The sequence below is a fragment of the Nilaparvata lugens genome, chromosome 1 (genome assembly GCF_014356525.2).
Source record: "Nilaparvata lugens isolate BPH chromosome 1, ASM1435652v1, whole genome shotgun sequence".
NCBI classification, from domain to species: domain Eukaryota; kingdom Metazoa; phylum Arthropoda; class Insecta; order Hemiptera; family Delphacidae; genus Nilaparvata; species Nilaparvata lugens.
The window spans coordinates 42,509,882-42,533,343 of record NC_052504.1 but is presented as its reverse complement, the minus strand read 5'-3'; the positions used below and the strand labels follow the sequence as shown (position 1 = coordinate 42,533,343).

Here is a 23,462-nt window from a genome sequence, read left to right as displayed (position 1 = left end):
TTCCAAGAGAGTGAGGAATGTAACTGTAGTATAGTGTGCAAAACCATATCTATAAAGTATTTGGACTTGACTGTAGATGAGCTTCTAACTTGGAATTTGCATAATCAGGAAACTAAAAAGATCTTGCTTCCTTCTTCTAAGAAAGTTTTATTACATCAGAAATGTTTTCCCAAATAAAATTATTCGGAACATGTATTTTGCATTTGTACAGTCCAGGTTGAGTTATGGTATTTCTTGTTGGGCCTCAACTTATTTATCACATTTTATGCCAATTATCATATTGCAGAAGGCTTTTATTCGAGTTATCTGTGGTGAAAGTAGACGTGCTCACTCTTACCCCCTTTTCAGAGAATCATCTATATTGCCTCTGCGTCATTTATATGTTCAAAGTTCTTACCATGTTTTTTAGGCTAAGTGGCAATCGAGGTGCGGATGTTGCTTATAATACAAGAGGTAATACTAGAGGGTTAATAATTCCACCCAGATCATATTGCACTCTCTTTCAAAAGAGCTTCATTTATTTGGGTCCTAAATTTTTCAATAGTCTGCCCGTCGAGATTAAAAATTCAAATAATCTTTAATCTTACAAATCTAAATTACACGCATGGTTGATGGATTATTCTCCGGTTTAAATTAATGAGCTTTTTGTCATTCTAAGATGAATACCCTTGACAGTCACTTGTTTCAATTTTTTTCTAAATTAATTATGATTTCTCAATGGTGTGTGGGTGTGTGTGTGTGTGTGTGTGTGTGTGTGTGTGTATGTATGTGTATGTATGTGTGTGTGGGATGAATATTAAGATAATTAAATTCAATTAAGATAAGTATTTTCATTTGAGTTTATAGATAAGCATTTTTAGTTGAGTTCTGAATGTATTTCACTCCTGTTTGCAGACAAGATTTTTCTTAAGCAAACAGTATTGTATTCAATGATCTGTAATATCATTTGTATAATGGAATTCGTCATGTAAGTGATATCATTGAATAAAACTTGATTTGATTTGATTCATTTGATAGTTTTTAACATTGACGATGAGATTTCATACTATTCATCAAATACCTATACTATAAGACTAAAAGTCATATTTGATGTTTTTTATTAGGTATTGAGAATTTATTCAGAGATAATAAATTATTGATTTTTTGTGGAAATGCAAACTTGGCGATTGGCTCTTTTTTGAAAAAGTTAATCAACTCATAGCAAAATGAGCAAGTGACATTCTAATAAAAGGCTGTATTTGCATTAACTTTGTGTCCACTCTACAGCGTAAAAACGTTTTAATATTATAGTTTTAATGTTACCTGAACGCACTTTTGAAACGATAAAATTGCTACCGTGAAATGACAATTTAATAAATAAATAAATGTTTATTTCCCAAAAAAACTAAAACTACAACATCAATTACACAAAATATTAGATAAATTACAATATTACATAGAATAGTTAGTTACAAAAAAGTCTTATAATGTGTCCTCTACTTAGTTTTTTCTGTGTGAAAATTGACCTACTCCACTATGGCGTACCATGTACTAGAGTAGGTTTTGTTGTTTTTTTGTGCGTATTATTAATTAGTTAGTGTTTAGTAAGTCATTAGGTGGTTGGTTGTTATTTGAAATAATGTTTTCTATGTTCTGTCTTCCTTTGCTCATCAACCAATTGTGTACTATTGTTTTGAACTTTCTAGGATGATTAATCTGTTTAAAGTTTGCAGGAAGTAGATTATATAATTTTGGTGCTAAATGATTGAAATGTCTCTGGTATAGTGCCTTCCTTGCAACACTAGTGATGAGAAGATTCCTGTATCTGGTGTTGTGGTTGTGGTTTCTGGTTTGAAATACAACGATAGAAAGAATAACAATTTGATGTTTTAGGTCATGATATTATTTTCTAGTTTATAATCCGAATTCATTTATAAAAGTACTTGTGAAAGTTCCATTTTATCAATTTGATTGATGTCTCCATCATTTGAAATGCAACATTTTGATTTTTGACCATAAAGTGACAATTTAAATAAACCGATAGGAAGATTTGTTATCCCTCGTGGGTCATTAATGCCTGGCTATTGGTGGAGAGGGGTGTCACTGACTCTGAAAACCTGATTGTGGCCCGAAAGGGGCCGGTGGGTTTTGCTGTTCGAGGCCGAACAGGATGGCGGCGTCCCGCTTCCACGCACTCCTAGGGTCCTGGCCGTCACCGGGCGCATAGGTCGATTTGACCGGTCGTTTTGAGGTGTAGCGGCTGCAGTCGCTACTCATTGATGGGCGTCTTGAGAGGCGAGAGGGGGTGGACTACCAGTTGCTGCAGGTCTCGTATGTCGGCTGACAGGTCGTCGTCGCTGGCGGAGAGTCGCGCCGCAGCTGGGGTCCTTGATGCCTCGGCAGGGGTTCGTCGGGCTAGGACGCCGATCGCCGTGGGCAACTCCTCAGCGACTAACACGCTCACTTCAGGAGGCGCCACATGAGTCTCAAAGTCAGCGTTAGCCGCGAGACAATCCCTGTGGCTAGCTGTAGCAGTCTCAAAGTGAGTGTTAGCCGCGAGACAATCGCCACAGCTGACAGCACCAGTCTCAAATTGAGCGTTAGCCGCGAGACAATCGCCACAGCCGACAGCACCAGTCTCAAAGTGAGCGTTAGCCGCGAGACAATCGCCACAGCCGACAGCACCAGTCTCAAAGTGAGCGTTAGCCGCGAGACAATCGCCACAGCCGACAGCACCAGTCTCAAAGTGAGCGTTAGCCGCGAGACAATCGCCACAGCCGACAGCACCAGTCTCAAAGTGAGCGTTAGCCGCGAGACAATCGCCACGGCCGACAGCACCAGTCTCAAAGTGAGCGTTAGCCGCGAGACAATCGCCACAGCCGACAGCACCAGTCTCAAATTGAGCGTTAGCCGCGAGACAATCGCCACAGCCGACAGCACCAGTCTCAAAGTGAGCGTTAGCCGCGAGACAATCGTCACAGCCGACAGCACCAGTCTCAAATTGAGCGTTAGCCGCGAGACAATCGCCACAGCCGACAGCACCAGTCTCAAATTGAGCGTTATCCGCGAGACAATCTGTGCTGCGCCTTAGCTGGAGCTTGGAGAGCGTTATCCGTGCCGGCCGCCGTTCCTCTTTCCGCAACCTGCGTCGGATCTTCTTCCCCAACTGCTGCTGACAGCTCCTGGATGACTTCCTGTTGGGCATCGGCTGGACGTGGTCGTGAAATGAGTAGGCAGGGTTCTCGGCAGGACTCGTTGTGGCTCCCTTGGTCTGGTCAAGCTGGTGAACATTCCAACTGACTATTAGACTACGCTACTGGTGGAACATGTGAGGGTGAGTCATTGCACCCTTACTCGGCACTGTCTTGAGCTATGGAGCTCTATGACTGCTCAAAGTAATAACAGTGCTGAAGTTGGGGGTTCCTCATATATAAGACCTTTAGTAGAACTTGGCAATTTTATCTTTATTTTTTTCTTTTATTCTCTGATTTTTCTTTTTCTAATTCAATAATTTCTGATATTCTAATTCTAGTTAATTTTCAAAATATATTTTCTGGGATAAGTGGTAATGGAGAATGGTTCTCTCCTAGGGAATTTAGTACTGTGAACTGTGGCTGACTGACAATCAGCTGCTGGCACCTTCACGGCCCAACTGCTAACTGTCAATCAGGCCACCATTGTTGAAATGGGAGTTGCTTGTGGGTCTGAGCTGGTCGTGGTATTTCGTACATCTGCCTTATTGATGTACGCCACGAGATAGAAGCTGTATCATGAAGCTTTCGAGATGTGAGCTGAATGAAGTTGAGTAATTGAGGGGTACTGGCATATTCATAGAGCAACCTGTTATTCACAGTGTAGTGAAAGTTGCAGATGGTTCTGATGAGTCTGTTTTGAAGGCCAAATAGACGTTTTCTATTGGTCTTCGATAGATATGGGAACCAGACTGGAGCGGCATAGGTCAGGTATGCCCTGATGATGGCTGTGAATATGAGCAGCCGAAATTCCAGGGGGAGTGAAGGGGTGACAAGGAGGGGGAATAGTTGTACAAACAGCACACGACAGTGTTGAATTTTCACTTTAATGTGTTTTTTGAAAGTGAGTGTTCTGTCCAGAGTTACACCTTGTCCAGAGGTACTTGACGGTATGGGACCATGGCAGGGCGTGGCCATGGATTTTGACAGTTGGAGGAAGTTTAAGTTTTCGGAAAAAGGCGACAGCCACACATTTAGTTGGATTAATCTCCACCTTCCAGGATGAATACCAGGATGTAAGCAGGTTTAACTGCTCTTGAACATTCCTGGCCGCCCTATTCAGATTCATGCTGCTCGAGTGGAATGTGGTGTCATCAGCAAATAGACTTGTTTGAACTGAAGGTAGAGATGGCATGTCATTGATGAAGAAGGAGTAGAGGATAGGTCCAAGCACAGATCCTTGGGGGACACCTGCTGTTGCTGGGGTGAGAGCTGAAGAGTTTACTGAAGATGGGGTGCGGGTGTGAACTTCAAAATACCTGTTAGTAAGGTATGACTTGAAGAGTCTTATTGTTGAAGGTTGAAAGACAGATGAAAGTTTATAGAGTAGTCCATCCAGCCACACAGTGTCGAAGGCTGCTTTGAAGTCTATAAAGACTGCAGTCACGTGCTCTTTCTTGTTGAAAGAATCTGATAACTGAGAGCAGAATTTCATTAGTTGCAGTGTTGTTGAACAACCTGCACGAAATCCAAACTGCTCTGGCCTTATCACACTATCTAGTGTATTTCTTATATGTTTCTCCAGAAACATTTTCTCAAAAATCTTTGAGAAAAAGCAGGGTATGGAGATTGGCCTGTAGCTGGATGGTAGGGTGGAGCGTTTTCCAGGCTTTAGGAGCAGGAATAATTTGCTCTTTTTCCATTCTGAGGGGAAGTGTTGGGTGTTCAGAATGGAATTGAAAATTACAAGCAGGTGTTGGGCTAGCTCTGGAGGCGCATTTAAGATGGCCTTCCCAGAAATACCATCACGACCTGGGGCCTTTTTTGGATTGGTATTTTTAAGTGCATTTGTTATATCTCCCATTGTAAAAGGTGAGAGATTATTTGGGTTGGGGTCTTGCACTGTTACTAAAACACTGTCGACTATTTTTCTAAAGTGGGCGTCGAGCTCTTGACTATGAGGGGAATTTAATTGGCATAGTAGTTGGCATTTGTGATTCCTGAATTAGAGCCACATCTATATTCAGGTCACTAAGAAAGTGACGAAGTTCGTTAATTTTGTGTCTTAATCCATCTGCATTGAATGAAATAATTTTGAAATTATTCATTTCAGTTCAACAGGGAGGGGAGTGCACTGATAAGTATGGCAATGGCTTCACCAATGTTCAAGGCATTGATGAGACGTGGTAGGGTACTTACCACCCATTGAACAAATTTTTCAGAGCTCAGAAAGCCCAGTAGACCTTCCTGTCCCTGTTGAGATTGTGAGGAGGGAGGTTGTGAATTTCCCGAGTTTGACTCCACTGAAGGTGGTGTCTTTGTTTGGGAAGGGCGAGAGGGGAAGTCCTCTCGAATATTAATAATGGATGAGAAGGGAACCCTTTCCACTGGGATTGATGGAAATTTATTTTTCACTATCACTGGTCGTTCTTTAAGAAAACCTTTTGTCACTTTGTGACTACGGTGAGGGGGTGGGGGACTCGGACTGTTCCCTGTAGCCCCCTGAACGGCCGCCGAGTAGGAGAGTGAGGCTGGATCAGCCACACTCGCCTCTCTCGGCCGCCGTTCCGCGACTGGAGGCTGCATGGAAGTCGACTGTTTTGTGACAGTCGATTTTTTTGCTGGCAGCCTGTTTAGTTTTGCCTGGTGTGTTGGACATCCCCTGTAATTGGCTGTGTGAGCTCCTTGACAGTTCACACAACGGGGCTTCTCTGATTGAAGATTTCTCTTACAATCACTTGCTTTATGGTTTTCACCACATTTCACACAACGTGGTGTGTGGAAGCAATTCACAGAACTATAGCCATATCTCTGGCAATTGAAGCATTGAGGTATGCTTGGCTTGGGCTTGTAAGGCTCAACTTGAACCTTGATGCAGAACAGGCTGCTAAGAGAGTAGATTTTTTTTAAATCTCCCTCTTTTTTCAGTTTAATGATGAAGAGACTGATGAAGAGGCCTCCCACGACTGCTAATAGGTTTAATATTCGAGACATTGAACCCAGCCTCTCTAAGTGACTATTAGAGGCTGGAAGTGCCCCGTTTTATAGCAGATCGAACCGGTTCCTCTCCTACCATTGGCCGAGCGCCTTCGGCCTATAGGAGGCCGGCTTCTACTGGAGTAGTGGCTGGCGCCGCCTGGCGGTGCAGACTGGAACTACTCAGTCCAACACCGGGGAGCGTCTCCGATGCATCAACTGGTAGAGTGGTACTCAAAGCGATCACGTGGCGATGTAGGGAATTCGACCAGCGGGGTGGTATCAGATTAACAATTTGATGTTTCAGATCATTATATTATTTTCTAGTTTCTAATCAGAATTGTAGTTCATTTAGAAAAGTTCAATTTTTTTAATTGAGTGATAGTCTCCATAATTTGAAATGCAACATTCTGATTTTTACAGAATTCGCCTTCATTATAAAGAAATTGGTGGGTGGATCGAATCCAATAAAGAGAACAAAAGCAGTTGAAGATGATCCACAAAGGAGGAAGCCTGATATAACAAGGGCCAAGTTACATTTAAATTGGGAACCCAAGGTAGTTTTGATCATTGAGCTATTTCTAGCTGTTTTAAACAAGTGTGCTATCATAAAACTATTTTCATTTTACTCCGATGAGACAGCTATCTGAAATGAGTTGAATTGTTTATAATTAAAGTTTATTGTAATTAACTGATGTATATATTTATCTGAAGTACATGAACAGTCAAGTGTGCAAAACCCATACCGTCACTTTACTTGTCCATAGATGCATAGAGAGAGCATAGACTAAAGAGATTGAAAATCGTCGTCTTGTTAACTAATGAGGACAGAATTTTGAACTGCTATTAGTACAAATACTATACAGTATAATCACTGTATTTATATCCACTGTACCTGTTAGCGTTGAGCCGCACTATCTGTTAGCGACTCTGTGGATCTTCTGCTCTTGGTACTGTTTGTGTATAAACGGCGCTCCATTGCTTGAAGTAACATATTTAATGAGAAATCTATTAGCTTATGCCATAATAATACTACAAAATCCTGGGTAAAATATTATGGATTAATGAATTTTGTTCAACTATGGTAGTATGAAACAAGAGTGAGTGTATCAGGTAATGTACCAATAATCACACCTACTGTGACAAAACTACAAAACTACTCAAACATACTTTTCTTACACTGGGCTTATACCTTTTGTGATTTGAATGCACTGTACTTCTGTAGTGTATATCTTTAATCTTATTTACTTGCTCAATTTGATTGTAAATTGTAGTGAAGAATGATTTAGGCTTAATGCCTGTAGTCTTCCTTGGTCATGCAATAATTAAATAAAAAGATATTCAACATTGATAACTGTAAAATTAATAATTCCATAAATTTGTGCTTCGACAGGTCTCACTACAAGTTGGTCTGCAGAGAACAATTGCCTACTTCAGACAGGAACTGCAACACTCAGTTGGGGGCATAGTTAAAGGCAGATCTATAGGAAACAGAAAAGAAGATCTAAACCCCGGTTAATGCTTGGCTTCTTATTTTCCGGGACAAGATAATTCAATAATCTATGCTAGGTGTGGTTAGAGTCAATTACATATCCACTCTTAGCATTGACTTGCTTCTAAAGCATCTATCGTACACGCTGAAATACTTTTACTTTGTTGTTGAATTTTTTGTACTACCTTGAGACTGATAGACTAGCTTCAAATTTATTAATGAACTATGACTTGACTGCTCTGCTACTTTCTAAGTTTACCGATTATTGTTTCAAATGTGTTATTACTTACTTTAATACGTTAATACTGTGCAAATGTTTATCACTCTTGCCATTTTTAATTTAATGTGATTCATCGAAAAAAGCTACAAGTAGCATTGATGAATTTCTTATGAATGTCTTGTAATCTATGATTTTTCGATGTGTGAATGGGAATAGAATAACTTGACCACTGCTAAAAACATCAATTTGAATATTTAGTGTGATGCTACATTGAACAAAACAATTCTTATACTATAGTCTGAATACAAAATATGTTATTAATTGAAATATATGCAGTCTGTCCACTGTATTTGATCAGAACTATGTGGTCGAGTAATAGGTTGTACGTTTGTTGAATATTTTTCGGATTGTCAATTTGAAGATTGGTACCCAGTTTGTATAATAAATAATATTTAACACATTAACCATCTATCCTGTAAATGAAACTGGTAGAATTCCTCCAACATAACTGTATAACATTTTGTTAAATTGCATTTTGAACAAAATCCAAATAGTGGCGGTGAAGGCAAGTGAATTAATTCCTATGTTGGGCTGAAAATGTCACTGAAATCAATAACTTGCAAGATTGAAGAAATATATGGAAGTAATAAACCGGTATAACTTGAAATTGAAGATTTTCCACATTGAGCTGAATAAATTGCATCCTAGTTATTAATTTGATTGAAAAATTGAACATATACCTATACTGTCCAGTTTAAGTTTAAGGGTACGTATCACCTTTTTTCGATTTGTAAAATAAAATTGATTATTCAGTCATTGATTGGGGCACGGGAAGAAATGTTCAAAAATATGAATTTCTCGATAAATTCTATGATATACATTTACTTTTCTGGTGAATATTATTTCAAGCTTCGTTTCTCTGTTGAAATAAATATGAAATATGTATAATTCTTATTTATTTAGCATTCGATGAAGATATTTAATTCTGTATTCTTGTTTGTTTGTCCAATATATGTTTACGCTGAATTGTTCTGGAGTGATGGATTGATGTACGGAAGTTTGTCATTGAGCTCAATACAGAGTTACATTATTTTATCAGTTTGCTTACAAGCAAGCTTTTTTTATTAAAGTGGCAAACTTCTGGAATAAAACGGAACTTTGTAACCTGATTTCAAAAATCTCAGTCCACCCTTGTCGTTGGCGCCACAACTGAATATAGAGAAACAACCACTTTTGAATCATTCGTTAAAAAAACTTGAACATCATAATGAAGTTGATTATTACTACAATAGTAAATAATATTATTATGTATTACTTATGATAAATATTATATTTTGTCTATCTGTTTAAATAAATTTGAAATAGAGTTTCCATTTTTTAAGGAATTCAATATTCTGTCTTATTGTTTCTGTTTATCTAATATAAATAGAATTTTGAGTTTCAAGTGTTATCGATGGATTTTCTACTTTTACTTGTAGACTAATAAATATTTGAATAAAATTTTGGTTCTACTTGAAATATATTTGTATTAATTTTATCCATTTCTCAAATAATTATTATTTAATGAGTGAAGAGTAGTCTAGTGTAGAGTAGTCTAATGGCCGTAGTCTAGTGGTTTAGACGCTAGATCAGGTGCCAAGTGAAAATTCCTGAATAACGCGATATGACAGGCTACCTGACCTGAGTCAGCCATGCACTCGGCATCTATTGATTTCATAACTTGGTTTGCAATTTTCAACAATGTTGCTGTCAAATTACATTTATTTCATATTATACTCGGAATTTGTTGGATTCAAAAATTATTAGGCTATTCATATATGACCAACAGCATTATTATTATGGCTTTACAGTAATTACACGCCGATTATTAGCAGTACACTAGTGATTTACATCAAAAATGAAGTAGGCTATCTTGAAACCTCTACCAAGTAAAATTATGATTCTTGTAATTCTCAATAAGTAGGCTCATTGTTCAATTCTGGGTTATATGTTTCTTCATTATAAAACATCAGAAAAAAAGCTTGGACGATAATTCAGTAACTCTTAAGTCATCAAAATGAAACTTGGCGATAAGGTCAATTTTAAAATTATGTCGATTTACAAAGAGTCACGTTTTTGTCTTGAGGTTTATCAAACACGTCGTTTAGCTAAATTTAGTAAGAAAATTTTTCTCTTAATTAGTGATCCCTAATTACTTATTCATGAGTTTGCTCTCTATTTTTCTACCATACTAATAATTTCTATTGAATTGTGATAGCTGTTCGTAACGAAAATATTAATGTATTCTACTGTTTTTGATTGTGAAATAAACCGTTATCAACTTTCAAGTTGTATTTATTGATTATTGTTATTTATCCCTCCCTAACTAACACACGATTAGAACTGAATACAGTTGAGATTAATTCCTTTAATACCTTCCGCTTCTTCCATTAGGTACCTACACTTGTTGATCGATGGCGTCATAAAACTCGAAATTCCTAAATTAACAATTAACTATGCAGATGGCAGCGTTCCAGTGACCACTTTTAGAAAAAAATGAATTTCCACTTGTAAATTCATTTAAACTATAATATGTCCTGTCACACAGCAGCTTCCTGACAAATTTCTTAAAGGCGACCTTATCCAACCACACCAGGAGGCAGCTTGTTGAAGAATTTCAGGGCAGAAAGAAATCCTATAACTGGTGGAGGCGTCTCCTGGGAACATCCAACAGCTAAAGGCGCTTGGTGTTGTGGTAGTGGATGTCACTACGGGCAGTTAGAGTCTTTTGTATCCTCTTGATATGAACCAAGCACAGGAGGATGTAATAGCTGATAACCGTCGCATGATACATTATCTGAAAATAAGTTTCAGTCATCAGGCTCCTCATCTTGAGCAGCAGCAAGCAATTCGGGAGATTCGGCTGGTTACCTGCTGTATATGATTGCTCCAGCTGAGTTTACAGTCAAGACAAAACCCAGCAGCTTCACTGGATTCTGAGGGTCACCCAGCTCTCGCGACAAGCTGAAAATTATTCTTTGAGTCTTGTTCTCATTAAGCTGGAATCGATTAGCAAGAAACCACAAAATAGCAGATCGAAGATGCTCCGCAGATGCCTCCAAAACCCACTCAAGCTCAGCACTCGACAACAGTAGAGATGTATATCATCCGCAAACATCAGAGAGGAACCGTGGTAGTCAAGGTCATTTATCATAAGCCCCAGCACCGATCCCGGAAGTACCTACACCAAAAACCACTGGAAGAGTCTGGGAGCTTGCAGAGGGAGACAAGCTGAAAGGTAAGAGCCCAGAGACGAAAAGGGCTGAGTCAATCTCGCGATCACCCTTCTTGAAATCAGGGAGACTTCTTGAGGTCTTCAAAAAATCGGGAAATCTTCCAGACCTCTAACACTCGTTGACAGATGCAGAGAGAGAAACTGCAATGTCATCCACAACATCACGGACATGCCAAACACATCTGGGCTTTTGAAGGAGTGTATGATTGTCTTCAAGGCAGCTGGTGTGGTGAGGCGAAAGAGAGTCGCTCCTTTCCCAGCTGGATTCTTCTTTCCAACATAACAATTGGATCAATGTTAGCATCAGGCAGGGCACCCACTATGTCCTGAACTGAGCTCGCAAAGAAGCCATTAAAGTATCGTCGATTTTCTCTCAAATAAATTCGGGAAAGAAACATAGGATTACTCCCACTTGAGAGACTAGAATCCTTCATGAGATGAGGGACTAGGTACTCTATCATGCGTTTATAATACCATTCACCTTTGTAGTTTTAATACCAACCATCTCACTCGCAGAGATTTTCAGGCTCAATCTTTTCACACTTGAAAATTTTCGTGTAAATTGTATCTAAAGCCTGATAATTTATTGGAAATCTAAAATCAAAATTTGCATAGATGGGGCGGAGCTCCTGGAATTTTTACAGATATGGGACTTATGGCAGTTGATAGAGCTTATCAATTACTATTTTAGGTATAAATTCGATCAAAATCGTTGAAGCCGTTTTTGAGAAAATTGCGAAAAATAGTATATTTCGCACCTAGGGCCGAAAATGAGACTTTTCCGGCTCGAAATCGGTTTTCAAGTCCGAGGCCGTAGGCCGAGGACTAGAAAAGATTGAGAGCCGGAAAAACATTTTTGCCCGTGGTGCGAACGCTATTTTTCGCCGCACAGAAAAATAAACAATATATATATGAGAATAATTGTTTATTAAGCACTTCCGAAAGCAAACGTGGAAGGTGATAGCTCTAGCAAATCTGAGGTAATCTGAATATCAGGAAATTGTCCAAGTATTTTTATTTTTAATTCTGATTTGTCTAAATAACCTAAAAGATGATGTTCAATTATGTGGGAGGTTGATTTTATACTTTTTTATTCTTTCAAATGACAATAAAATGATATTATAAATGTTTTCATTATTGAATAATAAACTCAAATAATGAAAAGCTTTTTGATCAGCTGTTCTAGCACACTTGAAATTTAGTGGCCGGAAAGAAACCTGTTCTGACATCAGATGAGAGTCGTCTGCAAACAATGTCTATCAGATCTACGTAGGGACTAGAAAACAGCTGCTTTCTGTGCAGTGTGGCGAAAACATGTTTTTGACAACATTTTCGCCATTTTAGCCCCCGTCAATTGGAAGATGAGATATCGTCTACACATCAATAAATACACTCATGCACACACACACACACACATACCAATACCCAAAAACCACTTTTTTGGATTGAGGGGACCTTGAACGTATAGAAATTAAGAAATTGGGATACCTTTTCTAGGTAAGTAAACGCAAGGAAAGTAAAAATTACCAATTTTTTATATTCAAAGCTTTGTATCTCGGTAACCTGATATTATAAAAAATTACTTGATCTTGAATATTATAGAATAGAATCTTCTCGCTCATGTGCTGTAATCGATTCATGAAAAATATGTTCGTTAAGTAAGATTCGATCTTTATAGTCTGTGTAAAATAAGTTGAGACTTGGCTCTCCATCCGAAGAAATTACAAGGTTGCCAAATCATGTAAAATTGCAACTTTCTCAAAGTTGGATTACTTTCCAATTTAACGTAAGAATTGGATGTAGAATATCATCCCCAATAAGTCAGTAATGCTAAAAAAGTTCCAGGGTTGAAAGATTAAAAGGAAATTCAACTTTTTTGATAAAATTGGAAACATCGAAATTATTTGTTTTTCTTTTGAATATCACCTGTCTCAGAATCATGGGACGTCGTAATGCATATACGAATTTAATATCAAACTAACGGGGAGAATGTCCCCTTCTATTGGTATCTAGATCATTTTTATACGACCTAGTCCAGTCACTATATACATTGATGCATGCAATTTATATTGTAGTTCTGATTTTTCAATATATTATTTGGGTACATAAGAGAAGTCCAGAACCAATTTCCTTGTGCTAGATACAGAATGGCCCAAAAACCTCGTATTTTCTCAACAATAGATTTTGATCAACAATATCTTCCGGTTGTTACCATTAAGATGTATAATTCAAAATCCCTCTAGGCGTATTTCTGTGCTCTACAATCTGAGATCAGGTAGAGCGCTCTATCTCATATAGATTTCCAGGTACACCTGACAACAATGCTCCTTGTATTGTGAAAAACACCTAATTTTCAGCTTCAAACATTATCACCAACTACATTGTCCTTACATTGATATTTCGCACAATGACATGATTTCATGAGATCATGTTCTATGAGAATCACTCGCTAGATGCACTTCATTTCAGTATTTCCTAGTGGAGAGGCGCGTTTAAGGACACCTCAAGGATCAAAATTTCAAACACTTATAACTTTTGACACAATGCTCAGATTTCATCGTACTACACTTCATTCTTCTCGGTTCGTCAAGGCGGTCCAGAATCATGCATCATAAGTCAAATTCGGTCAAAAAATGAAAAATTTATTGTCACGATGTATATCGTAACTAATGAAGGGAATTGAGTTTAGGGCTCGTTATAAGACGCTCGGTTATCTCTGATGGAATCACAGAGGTCAATGATCAAGCCTGCCGCTGGGCTACCGCTCAGCAGTGCTGCGCATCCTTACTCCCCTCCCTCACGGCCACTGAGGGAGGCTCGTGAAAGGCTAGTGGGCGGCAGTCTAGTTCGGAAATCCAATGCGAGCGGTCGACAGAAGAGTGAAGGAAGCAGCGCGCAGCTAGCAGCATAGTACAACTCGTACTTCGAGTGTACTCCGAATCCTTCGACGACCGGGAGTTGTGTCTGAGGTTAAAGGTGGTTAATCTCAGACACTGGAAGCTCCGCAGTTCAACACACGAAAGCACGGCCCCTCTTATCTAAAAGAGGGAAACATTTCTCTAAAGTACTCAAGACCCTGTTTCAACCCCCGACTCAAACGAGGGTGGTTGACGGACACCCCACCAAGACTCCTGTCCCCTGCTGCGGCCCACCCCAGTCGCCGACTGAGTGTAGCCAGCCCAGAGCGACACTGGGAATTCTAGTAGAAGAAGGTGTGGGCAAAAATCTACTCAGAAGATTGGCGCCCAACGTGGGGCTAAAGGTAGGAGGAGAAGAACAGCGATGAGTGCTGAAGAGAGTGATAATTGCAGAGGCGAGGAAGGCGACAAGGAGGATACAGGAGACAACAGCAGTGATCCAAGAGTGGCCTGAATCTACAGGTTTTACAGGGATGAAGCAGTGAAATTTTCGGCCGCTGCAGGGCTGCCTACAGCTAAAACCATGGCAGAGCTCAGGAGAGCTCTTGTCAAAAACCACCGGAGGACAATGGTGGAGGCCACTGGTCCAAACAGGATCGGTGGCGGCGCTGGCACAGGTCAGGAAGAGGAAGGAGCTGCAGCGCTGTGGCCACCAGTCAGGGAGGCCACTGCATGTTCCAGACTGGAAGAAATACCCAAGGAGACGTCTCCAGAGTTTGATGGCAAATCCAGCAACTCCTGGGTGTACAGAGTGCACGATAAGGTCTTGATTGATCTACTACTCGACTCAGTGCTGACAGATGGCACAAGTACGAGCCTGAGGAGGGCTCTACTGGAGCAACGACGGCGGATTGTTGCGATGCTCCCCGTTTTGGATAATGGGGAGGAGGTGCTTCGTCGAGGAGCGCGAAGGCCAGCACCAGTTAGCGAGGATGCGGCAGCAGAAACGCTATACCATGCAGAGCCTGCGCTGGTGAGGCCGGAGAGGCACAATAACATGCCTAGGCATGTATTGAGGTCACCTACCAGACCAGCGGTGCCTGCTACATCCTGTATGGACCCGGGTGCCGTGTGTGACAAGGTTCGAGGGTGGCGGCTCTCATATGATGGGAGTGGAGATGCTCCAAGCTTTATGGAGCGGCTCGAGGAGCTGCAACAAGCATATGGCTTGTCTGGCAGACAGTTATTTCCAGCGTTACCTGAAATGTTAGCGGGGAAATGTTCCTTATGGATGAGGAATAGGAGAGAACAGTGGAGACACTGGGACGATTTCCTGAGAGACTTTTGGTCTCGTTACTATCCACCTACTTATGAGGAGGATCTTGAGAATGAAATTCTCGACAGGCGGCAGAGAAAAGGCGAGCTCATAGACGACTATGTCGAGGAGCTGCTAACGCTGATGAGAAGAAGAGGTGGTTTTTCAGAGAGGAGCCAGGTACAGAGATTGTACAAGAATCTTTTACCACGCTACAAGCTCTACATCAGGGAGGCTGAAGTGTACACCATCGACGACTTACTACACTTAGCGAGACAATATGAACAAATTAAGTTCGAGGAGAAGAGTGCTCAACAGAGACAACGAGCAGTGAAGCAGGAGGAGGTGAGGAAGCAGACCAAGCCTCGACAGGAGACTACTACTACACAGCGTCGGAGTGAACAACCTCCAGGCCCCGTGTGTTGGCAGTGCAAGAAGGTGGGACACTGGAGATCAGAGTGTCCGGAGGTTTCACTCTGCTCAAAGTGCGGGAAGCCACGACCAAATTGTTCCTGTGAGAGAGAGCAGAAGAAGACTTCTGATAAAACAGCTGGGGTTAAAACAAGGCTTCAAATCCAGCTAGAGCCAGAGCTCCAGGATGACAACCGTCTTTTCACTACAGTGGAAATAGGAGGCAGACAGTATAGCGCTCTTCTCGACACCGGAGCAGAGTCCAACTATATTAGCTCTAAAGCTTTTAATAGTTTGGAAGCAGTGGAGCGAGAGCCTGCGCAGCGCGGCGCTGTTATGGCTAACGGAGCGGCTGCACGTCTGCGAGGTGGTGTTATACCCAACCTGAAAATCGGCAGAATATCCCTATCAACAACACTCACAATAATGGATGGGCTTTCTCCAGATATTCTACTTGGTATGGAGTTTCTTCGTGAGCACCGGGTGAAAATAGACCCCTATTCCCGGTCAGTGGAATGGGATCCTCATCTCGTCAAAAAGCAAATTGGAGACGATATTTCCACTCCAAATGTGGGGAAGGGAACCGTCAACTCGAGGCTGGCTACTGTTAAAACCCAGCCTGACAGATGGAGGTCAAGGAAGCCACCTGGAATTATTCCAGGGAAGAAGAAGGAGAAGAAGAAATTTTCTCAAGTCCAGAAACACGGAGGAACCGTGTGCAAGACTGGAAAAGAGGAATTTATTTCTCAGAAAATTTCTCCAGCCCGTAGAAAGTTCATTTGCTGGCACTGTAAACGAGCTGGGCACTGGAGGTTCAACTGTCCGGAAAAGCCGTACCGGAGGCGGAAGAAGGAGGATAATTTTCAGCAAGGAGCTGGAAATCATCGTCGAGCAGTGCAGTCTAGAAGACTGCCGGTGCTGGAAACTACACAGAAAGTAGTTTCATATGTTAGAAACGAGAATTATAATGCCAACCGGTATTAACCGGATATGTAACCGGTCACAAGATTTTGATCGAATTGAAATACTGGCTAAAGAACACTCAAGGATGAATTAACTGTTTTTTCGACCGAATTTCATTTATGATGCATGATTTTGAACCGCCTTCACGAGCCGCGAAGAACGATGCGATCCGATCATCGTGTTAAAAGTTATGATTGTTTGAAATTTTGATCATTGAGGTCAAAATTTTGTCCTCATGCGTGATTCTCTACTGAATTGAGTGTTTTTAATGGGTTATTCTCATATTTTTCAAATTACATCATTGCGCTAAATCTTAATGTGATGACAATAGAGTTGGTGATGATGATTGAAGCTAAAAATGAGGTGTTTTCCAAAATACAAGAAGCATTGTTGTCAGGATTGTTGTACCTGGATTACGAGAATTACGCGCAGAGGTATTTTGAGTTATATTTGAATGGTAACAATAGGAAGATATTGTTGATCGAAAACTAAAATTCATCAAGATGGATTTTTTCTCAAATTGTAACTCAGTGGGCCTACTCACTCATTGAAGATGAAGAGTTCCGAATGATCTCATTTTATCAAGAATTTTAAAATCTAATGAAAAGGCGAGAGTGAATTTTTCTGTCCGATTACAGGATTTGGCGAAAATAGATGAAAACTCAAAAATGAACTGAAATTACGAGGATTTTGGTCCACTAGTGTATCTAGCACAAGGAAATATTGCATGAAAAACTTGATTCTGGACTTCTCTTATGTATCCAAACAATTTATAAAAAAATCAGAACTACAATATAAATTGCAAGCACACCTCCTTTTTCATGTTTATATTGACTGGAATATATTTTTCTTTTTTTGTCAAATAAGGCTAGGATAAATTGAAAATATTGAATAATTAAATTGAAACATAATATGCAACATTCAATTAAAATAAAAAGTTTTATTGAATAAAATAAATTCTGATATTTATAACAGTCTTATATTTTAATAAAAATTTCAACATCAAACTTGCATCAATACGCATATAATTCATTATGTTTTTGTTTTGCAATTTCAATTGATATAATATATTTGTATTTTCGAGATGTATTTTTTTAATGTTCATTTGGTCATAACACAAAATTCTCGTCTAATTTAAAATTTACAGTATTATTATTTATAAACATATAAGTAATATGGTAGGTATAAATAAATATATATATATATATATATATATATATATATATATATATATATTAATGCTTTGTGATAATTTTGTATAATGCAAATATACTATAATATAGTATAATATACTAGAATATATTATATTCATATTGTATTGAATTTTGAGCAAGTGAAATAAAAATTTATTCTATTCTATTTTCATTTAAAAAAGTCTATGAATAATTACAAATATTTCAAATCATTAAGTACATCGTCAACTCACAACAGAAGAAGAACAATAATAGATATTTAAAAACTTAACTATCACATCCTGGAAAATCAGTTGATGCTCCATTTTATAGAATATGCTATTTTAGTTTACTTTGGCTATTCTTTTGATGAAAATTTTATCCCCAAAAAAGAATCTTCTACAATTCCAATGATAATGAAAATGAAGGTTAATTTCCCTAATAACAAGTTAAATTGCTTCACTCATAAAAATGAGGGTTTCACAAAGGTCTTCCCTACAACCATTGCAGTCAATGTTGATCCATTCACAACCAAATCATGAAACTGAATAACTGACTAACGCCTATTTCTCTTTTTCATTGCATAAGTAATGCTTGTTCAAATAAATGAAGAATTGACTTTTCACTGAGCCCCAAGAATGACTGATTACAGGAAATTCAAGAGAATATTAGCATTTTTGTAGAGTATATTTTCCTTTATTTCAGCCTATGAAGTACTTCAGTGTTTCTGATGGGTCACTTTTTTTCTGGGTTATCTGTTGTGCATTTACCACTGGAATGCGTATTTTATCCATTCAATCTATTAATTGAACTGCGTTCAAAGGCTCGATCATACATTGGCAAAGGCTTGAAATAGTACCAAGTCAGATATAACCGTCACTGTTTTAGTTTCATGCGCGCCTATAAATAATATAGAACCACGCCCAATTTGACAATTACTGTCAATAGTACCTTCACCACTAATTACGATGCTAATGGAAGAAGAATCTCGCGCCGCCATTGTACACGTTTTACCAGCGGGTATCTGAAAAAAATATTAAAACAAGAAATTCAAACTAGGTAAGTTATGGAATTGATTGATACAAGAACACCTTCATGTCATGCAAATGTTGAATCTACTTCAAAATTAATAATATTCTACCTTCAAACAGACTTATCATAGCGTCAGAAAAGCTTGTATCGTTGAATGGAGCGTTGGAATTACTTACTTAGCAGACTTGCACGGGGTATAGCAGGAGGAATGGTGAGGAAGCAATTGAGAGGTAGAGTGTAGATGGCAAATAGCATTCATATACTATTGAAAATGTTTAACCTTCAATTTATCAATATTAGCAATAAAACATTCTACCTATTCAGTGGCACTCTTGAATGAGTCAATCTCAAATGACAACTTACTCCCAAAAGAAAGCCATGCTATTATGATGAGTCAAGCCCAATGCAAATATATTTTTAGCATAAATCTAGTTACACACACAACGATTTTTGGACGTACGATTTTTTTCCGTCCTTATAAATTCTATAAAGATGCAATTCATTAGAGGCTGATCGAGCAGCGCATCTATAAACAGGCTTGTCGCCTATAAGCAGGAAGCTCGAGACGTCACTGTTAGAGAACATAGCCTATAAATTCATCAGATTGCCTATAAATTCATCAGTCGCCATAACGCTCATACAACATAAGAATTCAATAAGTCATCAAATATGATGAATTTATAAGTTATGTGCTCTAGCCGTGACGGCTGTAACGTTACGTCTCAAGCTTCCTGCTTATAGCCGACAAGCCTGCTTATAGCCGACAAGCCTGCTTATAGCTGCAATGCTCGAGCGGTGCTGCTCTAACGCCTCTAAGGAATTGCACCTTTATATTAAATTTAACTTAGCAAACAGATGGTTTGTTCATGTGTTTGCCAAGTTCCGTTCAATCAGGTAGATTTCATGTGGACGGCAAAAAATATGACGTCCAGAAATCCATGAATCGATGTGTGTGTAACTGGCTAAATCCTCAACTTCCCTGTCTGTACAAATAGATAGAATACAACATGAATAGATCTGTCTGAATGGGAGTCCTATGGCCACGGGTATTGTCTCTACTAGAGACCTCTATTAGAGGTGGCTATGGTATTGTCTATTTCTACTAAATTGTTTCTTACTTTGTAATTAATTGATACAGGAATATAATAACATTCTACAAACGTTGATACCAAGGTCTATAAAAAACCAGATCAAGACACTCGTGCTCCTTATGAAGCGGCCATTATGTGGGGTTTCTATGGTGGTACATTTGAAATTCTAATCTGTTCATAACAAAATCATGCATTATGCATTTTAAAAACAATATTCTGGTTCAGATAATATGTAAATTCAGGTTTTCAATTTTTTAATAATGTAATGCCAATAATAAATGGTTAAATAATTCATTTTATTTAAAAAATTGTTCTTATTCTTGTAACTTGTTATGATTCATAAGGCATTGGGACAAAAGGCTAACCTCAAAAACGTTTTAAAGTTCCCAATCAATTAAATCTAAAAATCAACAATTCAGTTCTTAGTTGGAATCTAAATATTATTATTCTGTCGGAAGAATTTATTTTACAATTCAAAGCCAAGCAATATCCCTTGAACAATATAACAAAATAACTCATCATGTTGTTCAATCTATCTCAAGGATGCTTCAAGCAAAACACTACAATACGTTGTATTATGACAACGTATTAGCCTACTTGATGAGATACACATTTCTATCCTATAATTCCATTTTAGTTGATATTGAAAGATTAGGCTAGAACCATTGCGCGACCGAGCGAATTGAGGTCTAAGATTCAAGTCGACGGTTTGGAATTTCTCTTAGGGGCGGTTTCCGAGCTCGGGATTTAGCTAAGTTCTAGACTTTAACCGGCTTTAAACTCTGGAGTCAGAAAATTGGCTTTCCAAGTCAGAGCGTTAACGTAGTCGAGGACTCAAATAGACCCTGGAGTTTAGAGATCACGTTAGACCCTGGAGTTTATAATTTCGCTTTCTGAGTGAAGGGCTTATAAGTCCAGGACTTGAATTAGATTCTCGCCTCTTTCCGAGTCGAGGATTTATCAAGAATCGTTAAGTCCAGAACTTAAAACAGCGTGATTTTAAACCCTCGACTGGGGTAGGGTTTAAATTTAATTTCTAGACTTAACTGAGCAAACACAATTCAGTTATTGTTTTGGAGTAGATGAATGGACAAATAAATGTCATGGAATACCTAAATTATTTGAATTAGTCCATCTAAATTCATAATTTATAGTTTGCAAGTTTATTTTGGTATAAAGTTCTTCATAATATTATGCGTAAAAACTAACCTTATTTACGACTATTTCATAACCTAGAAATTAAAGGAAATGTTCAAAAAAATGAAATAACAAGGAAAATGAAAATGAATAACCTAGAAATGTTCAATGATTGCCTTGGAATGGCCATCATCACATCTCCCAATGTAAATATTATTAATCAATGGCATATTCAACATAATAATATAACAATAATAAATTATTATTCCAGTTTTTTTTCCAAACATAGGTACTCAAATTTTTATTCCAAAATCAATGGCAAGGATCAATGATAAATAATAGCATAACATAAAATAAAATTCTTATTTTTTTATTCATATTTCAAAAGGTTAGGTTTTGCTTTGAATTTGTAGATCTACAGAATACAAAGAAATCGAAACCTATTTTCACAAAACAGTTTGGAGAGCATCTGAATTATCCCGCTGCAATCAGCTGTTTTGCTATAGGCCTAATGCTAACAAAACAACAGCAAAATATTGATAATTTCCCTCATATTTACTGACTTAAAGTCCTGGACTCAAATAAGTCGAGAACTCAATAGACCCGGAGTTTATAACATAAACCCGTGACTCAGAAAGTTAATTTAAACCCGAGAGCTAATTTCAGTCCTGGACTTTCTAAGTCCAGAACTTATAGATCCCGAGCTCGGAAACCGGCCCTTAATGTTTTAATGTTTATATGTTGTGCATTTACGGCGGAACACGGTAATAGATTTTCATGAAATTTGACAGGTATGTTCCTTTTTAATTGCACGTCGACGAATATACAAGGTTTTTGGAAATTATGCATTTCAAGGATAATATAAAAGGAAAAAAAAATAATACGCCAATATTAGAGTAAAAATCAGACTATAGAATTATTCATCATAAATCAGCTGACAAGTGATTACACAGATGTGTGGAGAACCCAGTCTATTGCTGTATTTCCATAAGGTCTATAGTTTCAATCAGGTACTTGTGAATGAGAAAACTGCGTGAGGTCTACTGTTCACAGAACTACTAGTGATAACAGCTGATAAATTTGAAAATTGGTGAACTAGAACCCCATAAAATGGCAATTTTGCAATGCATCACGGGATTGTGTCATGACCTGTATTATTTATATACCTTGTTGATACTTATACAGCGGTAGATTGGGAGGAATTGATTGTAATTCAACTTACTTGGAATCTGGCAACAGCGAAATCGGGCACAGGCGGACAGAAGAGAGTGCAGAATTCGTTTTGCAATTGGCCCCTGAACAGTTTGCTATGAGCAGCCTCACAAGCATAGGACAGCATTGAGCAGAGAGTGTCCACGTCCTTCAGTTTGGGCGTCAGTCCGGCGCGAATCACATTATCCGAGCAGGCCATGCATTCCACGCAATCTCAAAAATCAATGGAAAATAGGAAGGTTATCGACAAGATTACAACCATCAAGCAATCACAATGTACTAACTACTAGTAAGAACCAATCAGTATCACTTATATGAAACTTGAAGATTATTGAAGGTAGGCTATATACTAAACGTTTTTATGTTCTACTAGACTTAAATTATCAATTCAAAACTTCTGTGAAATGTCGTATCGCTCGCATGAACATTAGTTTTTTATAGGGTGATTAGTGATCAAAAGTTTTTTATCACTTGAACTTGTATTGTTTTTCACTTTTTTAGAATTTTGTAATATTTATGAAAGATTTTGTAATAGTATGTATTCTACAATACATTTTTGTAATTATGAGATGGCATTGAGGCTCTTCATGAAATGCTCAGTGAGCCGTTCAATCAACTGTCAGATAAATAAATGATATAAAATTTATTATTTTTGTTTATTTAATACGTGATGGTGTACCGAACAGCCTTAATGCCAGTAGGCGAGGACTAAAATAGACCCTGCAGTTGTGATATCCCTACACATGTAGCCTACATCCCTACCTGCCAACATAATATTCATGTTGATTCAATATACAAATTGAGTAGTTATTCTTATCTACCATTCACAGTGTAAGCATTAAATAGTATATTTCGCACCTAGGGCCGAAAATGAGACTTTTCCGGCTCGAAATCGGTTTTCAAGTCCGAGGCCGTAGGCCGAGGACTAGAAAAGATTGAGAGCTGGAAAAACATTTTTGCCTGTGGTGCGAACGCTATTTTTCGCCACACAGAAAAATAAAACAATATAAATATATGAGAATAATATTGTTTATTAGGCACTTCCAAAAGCAAAACAGGAAGGTCATAGCTCTAGCAAATCTGAGGTCTGAATATCAGGAAATTTTCCAAGTATTTTTATTTTTTATTCTGATTTGTCT

The 23,462-nt window shown here is 38.4% G+C and overlaps 2 protein-coding genes across 5 annotated transcripts in view; one reads left to right on the top strand and one right to left on the bottom strand.

Moving 5' to 3' along the window:
• The window catches only part of LOC111052102 (UDP-glucuronic acid decarboxylase 1), a 77,007-nt gene extending 67,631 nt beyond the window's left edge, over positions 1-9,376 (top strand). Inside the window, exons 7-9 of one of the 3 annotated variants that reach the window (XR_005572007.1) lie at positions 6,570-6,703; positions 7,540-8,872; positions 8,941-9,376. Coding sequence is in view for 2 of the 3 variants with exons in the window: in XM_039434276.1 (XP_039290210.1) it covers positions 6,570-6,703; positions 7,540-7,665 (260 nt within the window). In the remaining variant the exon portion in view is untranslated. Of the gene's footprint in view, positions 1-6,569; positions 6,704-7,539 lie in introns of all 3 variants that reach the window. The other 2 variants (XM_039434276.1, XM_039434288.1) reach the window with 2 other exon arrangements.
• A 9,117-nt stretch (positions 9,377-18,493) lies between these two features.
• Positions 18,494-23,462, bottom strand: part of LOC111062075 (mannose-6-phosphate isomerase) — an 82,548-nt gene continuing 77,579 nt past the window's right edge. For both annotated transcript variants that reach the window (XM_039434261.1, XM_039434269.1), the window contains 2 exons: positions 22,334-22,536; positions 18,494-18,875 (listed from right to left, as the gene is read on the bottom strand). In XM_039434261.1, coding sequence (XP_039290195.1) covers positions 18,681-18,875; positions 22,334-22,536 — 398 coding nt within the window. In that variant the 3' untranslated portion in view covers positions 18,494-18,680. The remainder of the gene's footprint in view (positions 18,876-22,333; positions 22,537-23,462) is intronic.